Below are 7,970 nucleotides of genomic sequence, written 5' to 3' on the forward strand. Positions count from 1 at the left end.
AAAAAAAAAAAAAAAAAAAAAAGAAAGCTGACAGATGTGTAAGTCCTGCTTGTGTGGAGTGAGTCCCTGCAGTTCACTTGGAAGGATCCAGATCTTTGAGGACCGGCTCTCTGTTCAGGTAGGTGGCCCAGTAGACCAGGTTAAAGCTCCCGAACAGCACGGGGAACATGATGCGGGAGATGCGGTCGATCTTGCTGACGCTGTTGAAGGTCTTCTTGCTCTGCTCGGGCTTGGTCTCTGCCGTGGTCTTGTTGGGGTCGCTCAGAGCGCACTTTGAGATGGTGGGCAGCGTGGAGTCCTTTGTGATGTTGGGAGCGTAGTTAGCCACCGCTACAGCGTAGGCGTTGTTCTTCTTCATGATGGATGCTTCCTTTTTCTGCAAGGGAAATGTACCAGGGTTAGAGAGAGAGAGAGAGAGAGAGAGAGAGCGACCGTCTGAGGTCATTTCACTACGTCTCAATGATCGACATTAATTATAGTGGAGCAAGAGGAAAGAAATTCACTGTGTCTACATCTGTACTGGCTCTGTGCTATAACGGCAGCATGATACAGTACAGTACAGCAGGACGTACACTTGCTTAAAATATGGCACATCATACTGTGAGTAGTTACTGAGGAACAAGTGAGGAATGAATCAATGTGATAATTAATCATTAAGGGTCATTATTCCAATCAACAGATACTTTGATTCTACAGTGAACTGGTGACTCAGAGAGGAATGATTACAGGTTACAGGTGTCTGTGATTAATCATGATTAATCACAGGTAATTGTGTTATTAATTAGTTATTTTTAAAAATGATTCACACACCCAGGTTCAAACTAAAGATATCAATAAACTGTTCATTGATAAGGTTTTATCACTTGTTTTATCCAGTCTAGTAACACAACATCTGCCAGTAGCCATGACAACAAGAAAAACCTCACAGCACAAGGTTGAGGTCACGTCATGGTTTTGGTTTTATAGAAAGAGGACTGTAGTTGATCAGCATTTAACTGAAACCACAGTTTGTCATCAACTTTAACCCACGGCTTATCAAACTGTGAGCAGAGGAAGAGACAGTGATTATGACACATACTATAGGTCAGCAGCCAATCAGAACAAATATCCCCAAAATTCAAAAACAAACATCCTCAATTCCACCACATGACCAACATAAGCAAACTGCTGAGCCTGCTCGGAGAGAGAGCTGCAGCCTCACAACTGCACAGTGTGTCCTTACCTGCCATACTGTGAGCAACAGTGACACACACACACACACACACACGTGCCCCACCTACTGTCTGTTACAGAACAGTGGGAGCATTGTATTAACACACAGTTTGTTTTCCTGTATTGATGCTTCTGTTATTGTTGTGTTTGTGTTTGACCTCCTTCCCTTTGCAGAGTACTGTTGATGCTGTTGTTGTTCAGCTGTTCAATCAATATCATCAATATGTTTTGTTGTTAATTGTTAATTTCATCTTTTCCACATGCAGTCTGCTTTGACAATGCTGTATCTGAAAATGTTCATGTCAGTTAAGCCTGCCATGATGCCATGACATAGATTTGTTAACCAAAAGACCAAAATGCAGTGTTGCAACTGTTGTTCACCTCCATCCTCCCTCTCCAGCCCTCGACCTGACTGTGCTGAAACCATGACGCTGTCCGTGGTGCTGAAGTAACAGATGGATTTATACAAACTCCTCCTCTCATTAAATAGTCTCTAAAGTAAATATCAAGAGCTCTCAGGTCCTTTTAAGAGACATATTGTAACAATGTTAGAGTGACCTCGGTTTCCTGAAGAAGTTAAGTAGCTGTTGTTAGAGTTAAATGTTGCTTAGGGATCTTTGATTTCCATCACTACGGCAACGTGTTGGAATGTATACAAGCACCATAGTCGTCACTTCAACCATCACTGTTTAAAGTCCCTAAAGACTCACCCAGTTCACTGTTAATGGAGACAGTTTGTCAAAGTGCAAACAAAAAACGTCTGAGTTTGTAGCCCACAGCAAAACTCTGAATCCAGAGCTATAATCCTTTCAAACTGTGAAAACCCTGTTTCAACTGAACCACATGCTGGACTCAGGATGTGAACCTGGCCCTGTGATCTGTCTGCCGACCACACACTCTGATCACTTCCTGGCAAACGTCTCATCTCACTGCGCTGCAGAACAGAGAGGTTCAGGAGATCCTTTGTTCCCACTGCCATCAGGCTATACAACACCTCAGCCACAGGAAGTGGACTAATCTAATTATTACTGTTTATTTATTATTAACTGTTTTTATTATTATTATTATCAACAATGAGCTAATGGACACATGAATTTCCCCTCAGGGATAAATAAAGTATCTATCTATCTATCTATCTATCTATCTATCTATCTATCTATCTATCTATCTATCTATCTATCTATCTATCTATCTATCTATCTATCTATCTATCTATCTATCACAACTGAGTCATGGCTCCATGTGGGGAGGAGCTGCCTGAAACCAGACTGTGAGAAAGGAGGGAGGTGAATCAGCTGCAGCAGAAGTCAGGAGGAACAGGAACAGAACATAAGCAACAGAGCATAACAACATGTGACTAAAGTTCAGAGGTCTGAAGACTTTCAGAATGAACGGCAGGTACTTTCACCCTCTCAATCCAGTGTCATATGAGAATTGACAGTAGCTGTATTCAGTTGGATCTACGAACAGCAACCAGGACTCTTCGCCTGGTGCTCCAGGTGTGTGACAGCTCTACCTTGTCATTGACGACACTCTTCCCGTCCCAGGCCCAGCCTCTCTTGGTGAAGTAGTTGACTGTGGCAAATTCAATGAGCGCAGAGAAGACGAAGGCGTAACAGACGGCGATGAACCAGTCCATAGCTGTAGCATAGGCCACCTTAGGCAGTGAGTTACGGGCACTGATACTCAGCGTGGTCATAGTGAGGACTGTAGTCACACCTGGATAGACAGAGAGAGAGAGAGAGAGAGAGAGAGAGAGAGAGAATGAGAGACTTTGAATGAGAGCCACTGAATGACTGTGTGTTTAAAACATAAAAAGCGCCAGCACAGGAGGGACTCTGGAGGAGGTTATACAGGCACAGGATGGTGAATACATGATGCAGATGTTTACAAGTACAGATGTGCATTATGCATGATGTGCAGAACAAAACTGCAGCGAAAGTGAACATACATTTAAAAGTCTCTTTACTCAGGGGGTGAATCACAGAAACTTCTTAACTGGCAGATCATATCTTAACTTTTTGGTAACCATGGGAACCAGAGTTAGGAACTGATTCAGGAAAAAATCCGTAACAGGTGAATAGTCTGTGTCAAGTTCTGAGTCAATGTTCCTAACTGAAGACAGGAAAAGTTATAATCTGTAACTTCTCCATATTAAATTGTCTAAAAACAACTAGACCTGTGTTCTATATGTTGTTGTTGTGATCTTACATTATCCCAAATTTTTCCATCAATTCTCAAACTCTCAAAATCTGTGATTTTAATCATCCTAATGTGTGTTTGTCTGACAGAAGCTCAACAATGACTTTTATCTAGTTTTAAGCCACATACACTTTTTACACCTTGGTGGTTTTCAGCTCTATATTTGACTCAGATGAAGGATTTTAGTCGTCGGACGTCTGGATCTGAAGTTATCAGAGAAACAAGCTGAGGAAATGTTAGACAGCTCAGCTCCCAGCTGCTGGAGACGTCCTGTCCTGTGTCACTTAAGAGCGTCGCTGAATCTCTGGTTTTTAAAGTGAAACTGCTTGATTCAGTGTGTCTACTGGTTTTAATCCCCTGGTGTGTTTGTTATGGAGAGGAGGACACCTCTGTGGATAATTCAGCTGCTGGTAAAAACCTGCTGAACGTCTGCTTCATAAGTTATCAGAGAAACAATCAAAACAAAGGTTAGCATCAATATCAGCTCCAGCTCTTCCCTGAGTCTTTAAATGGGAAACTGCTTTATTCAGTGTTTTTAACCGATAGAATCACCGGGTCTGTTTGATTTCCTGAACCACTGACACTGAAGGAATCCAAACCGGGAGAAGCTTCTGGTAATGGTGGAGAAGACAACTCTGGTGATCCCATGATATTTCATGATGTCAACCAACATTGTCTTTTGTTATTGTTCTGACTCCTAGAGGCAGAAGTTACAGACTGTGAGTTTAAAAGACTAGAGGTGTCACTCATTTCCTGAGTGGGAGGTTTGGGCATATACTGTATCTGATAATATCAAATATAGGGTTATATTTCCTGCTATGTGTGATATTTTTCATAATATTGATTTTTTTTTTTTTTGCCGTTTTTTCTAAACTGTCCTGCTGCTGAGTTCGACTCTCATGTCACTGCTGATGTTTGAGGAGGTTCTCAGTCATTCAGACTGATGGAGTTTAGCTGCTAGAACAGCATCAGCTTGCCATTAACACCCATTAACATAAACACACACACACACACACACACACACACAAACACACACACACACACACACACACACACACACACACAAATACGCACATGAATACTATTTGTGCTGCAGGTCATATTTCAAAGCTTCCCACCACAGTGAACGCATCACTACCCACTGTAAGAGGATAATGTTCTTTCCTTTTGATGTTGCTTTCCTCATATGTGAACACACACACACACACACCTCCTCTCCTTCTATATTTCATCCTGAAGAATCAGCGTTGTGAAAAATATAAATCAGTGGTTTTGATCTGGCTGGTGTTAAAATATTCTCATGGGATTAAGTGAAGCAGAGACCAGACACCTCTGCATCAGTCTGCATCACACCTCTGTGATGAACCCCTCATCAACCACCTCATCATGGAGCTCCTATAGAAATATGCAAAAACAGAGAGAGTGTAAAAGCATCTCCTGACCAGCTACATAACTACAAAGATCATGTGACTGATCTTTAGACGGCAGTCGCAGTCGCCAGTAACTCAATATCTTTGTCTAAAGCAAGTTACATTAAAAACCACGGATCACACAGATGTAGGACAAAAGTCACTGCAGTGTAGAAAGATAGTATTTATGAGGTGGAGAAATTCATATCAATATTACAGACTTCCTTCAAATCAGTTTAACAGTTTTACTGCCCCCAGTAAAACGACTGCCCTGTGGTAATGTTTTGATGGCTGCATGAAAGAGGACAGTTTCATTTAGCTTAAAACTGTCAGAACAAAAGACAGAGAGAGAAGAAGAAGGTATCAAAAGGTGATAAAGAGCGAAAGGCTGGGGATTTGGGGGATACTCGACTGTGATCTGGCAACCCTCAACTTCCAACTGCACCACAAACATGTTGACCAGCCGCAGCCCGGCAGCAGCAGCAGCAGTGGAGTCGGTGGTGAGGCAGATTGGAGGTGTGATTTGGAGACACTTTGATTCATAAAAAACATCAGCCGATGCAAAGTTATCCTTTAAGAATCATGTATCAAACCTGGTGAGTGAATCGTCTTTTTCTTTAGGAATAAATCTCGCACTGTAGAAAAACTCTTGTTGAGGCAACAAGAGTCATTATAGTGACATCTTGTACAGACATGCTTCAGCTGAAACTGTAAAACCCCTTGATGCTGTCTACCACTCTGCTCTCAGGATCATTACTGATGAAGCTTATAACACTCATCATTGCATCCTGTGTAAAAAGGATGGATGGTGTGAGTTGTATTTGTATTTGTTTATTTACAAATTCCCTTCTTGAAAAACTGCCATCTTACTTCCGTGTTAGTCCGGTCCACTGGACCACATGACACCAGGACTAATGACCGGCTGATGCTCCATGTCCCTCCAGTTCATACTGAGCCTGAACTCACCACAAAGCATTTAGAATGAATTCATTTGTGTCTCTTGGTCATTTTAGATTATTAATCTCTGAATTTCTGTTTGTACCTGTTTTAACTCATTCTTTTCATTATGTTATTTATTCATTGTTTTGGTTTAATTTGATGTTGTATTTTAACTGGTATTTTTGACCTACTCCTCACAACAAAGATCTCAGAGTCTGAGGATGAAGACGAGTCGATGAGCAGAAGGATCAGTAACAAAGAAGCTGGAGTCACAGCTGAAGGCTTAAAGGAATCATAGGAGCCGGTTCACATGGAGTCCTGACATGGACACCACAGAGGAAGCTGCTCTTCTTGACCCACTGTAGGTGAACCATATATCACAGTCCTAGCTGCACCGGTCTTTAATGAACCAGGACTGAGACGTCTCCCGTCCTGAGAACTAACTGATGCCTTTCAACCTCTCCTCTCTGCCCGCTGTGTCACAACAGATAAGTGGGTGTGTTACAGGGTGTCATACAGCAGTGAATCACGTGCAGAGAGAGCAGCACGTTAGCTCCACACAGCTCCCTGATACTTCAGCAAATGGAGAACCAGATTGCGGGTGAACATTGTCCTCTGGCAGATAAGGAGGGAGCGAGTGTGACCCTCATCTGGTGGGAGGCCTGCAGCGGCCTGATAAGATGTTCACCTGTCAGCATGAACACAGTTTACAGTCAGGACCACAGAAGAAGAAACCACAGGAAAGCCCTTCAGGTACACACGCTAGTGGGACGGTGACCTGCTTCACCCTGCTCCCTCCACAACGCAACCCCACCCTCCTTATACACAGACAGCGACCCACAGGAAAAATACCACTCAGCCGTGTGTAGAATGAATCTGCTCTCTGTGGGGAGAGTTTCAGACTCACCAAAGACAGTTCTGGCCGGCACTGACTCCCGGTTGAGCCAGAAGGAGACCTGGGAGAGGATGACCGTCATGATGCAGGGCAGATAGGTCTGGATCACAAAGTAGCCGATCTTCCTCTTCAGATGGAAGTGAGCCGTCATGACTGTGTACTCACCTGAGGACAGAGGGACAGATGCTGCTGAGTACAGATGTGGACAGCATTATTGGACAGAGGTGCAGAGTATGACATCCATGTGCTGTATAGTGTGCTGTCACTTGACTAGTTTGGCCCCTTGATGCCCTGTGATGCTGCTGCATCACCTTCACTTCCTCAGACTGAGAATAAAAAAAAAGGTTTGAAGAGAGTCGACTTAACGTCACAAAACACAGATAACACAGGGGAATAAGAAATAAAACAAAAACAAATAAACAGAATTACCACCTCGTCTTGTTTCCTCCACCACTCTAGTTGCAGGGAATATGGTCACAACCTCTCCATGCTGAGTTACATTATGATGTCACAGTGAAGTTGACATTTGGGATTTAAAATGTCATCACTTCATTTTATCCTTATACACATTTGAGTTAAACTGTGTCATAATTAGTGAATGAATTCTTGAGTTATGGCCAAAAAGTGTGTTTTGTGAGTTTACCTTGACCTTTGACCTTTGACCACCAAATTCTAATCAGTTCATCACTGAGTTCAAGTGAATGTTTGTGCCAAATGTAATGAAATCCCTGTGGGTGTTACTGAGAGCATAATTCCTCTGGCCCTGATTGTCACCAGCGCTGAGGCATAACAGTTAAAGTCAGATCAGAAACCAGTACTGAAGCCAGGACTGGTTTTGCAATCTGTACTGGTTTTTACAATCAGGGTTTAATTATTCAGTTGTAGGTGAAAATATAGTTTTATATTGAAAAGAGGAGGTGGCCAAGAACTGAGCCTTGAGGGTCCGGGTATCATCAGATAATCCATAATTCATTTGTAATTTAAAATGAAAAAACTGTAAATTTGTTCTTTGTTTTAAAACCAAAACTTTTTTGGTGTCAGAGTCAAAAAACGAAAAATCTATCAAAACGGTCCGTTTTTGTTTTTTGGAAATTCCTTTTATCATCAAAAACTTAAATCATATGGTTTTATTTGATTTTTTTTTATTCTGAACCAAAAATGAAAAATAAAATCACATGCTCTATTCGCGTTTTGTTTCCAAAGAAAGAGAAAGAAAATGTAATTCACAGTCCAATTTTGGTTTTTGCTGATTCATTTTTTCATTTTTCAGTTGACAAAAACAGTAGAACAGTGGAAAGACAGGAAGAGGAAGT

The 7,970-nt window shown here is 42.0% G+C and overlaps 1 protein-coding gene across 1 annotated transcript in view; it reads right to left on the reverse strand.

Moving 5' to 3' along the window:
• Positions 1-15: 15 nt before the first annotated feature.
• gabra2a (gamma-aminobutyric acid type A receptor subunit alpha2a) overlaps positions 16-7,970 on the reverse strand; it is a 24,255-nt gene continuing 16,300 nt past the window's right edge. The window contains exons 6-8 of the mRNA XM_087170554.1: positions 6,670-6,822; positions 2,729-2,931; positions 16-376 (exon numbers count right to left, since the gene is read on the reverse strand). Coding sequence (XP_087026680.1) covers positions 74-376; positions 2,729-2,931; positions 6,670-6,822 — 659 coding nt within the window. The 3' untranslated portion in view covers positions 16-73. The remainder of the gene's footprint in view (positions 377-2,728; positions 2,932-6,669; positions 6,823-7,970) is intronic.

The sequence above is a fragment of the Seriola lalandi genome, unplaced genomic scaffold, assembly GCF_002814215.2.
Source record: "Seriola lalandi dorsalis isolate HSWRI2012SDOR001 ecotype SW California unplaced genomic scaffold, Sedor1 jcf7180002054953, whole genome shotgun sequence".
Classification (NCBI taxonomy): Eukaryota; Metazoa; Chordata; class Actinopteri; order Carangiformes; family Carangidae; genus Seriola; species Seriola lalandi.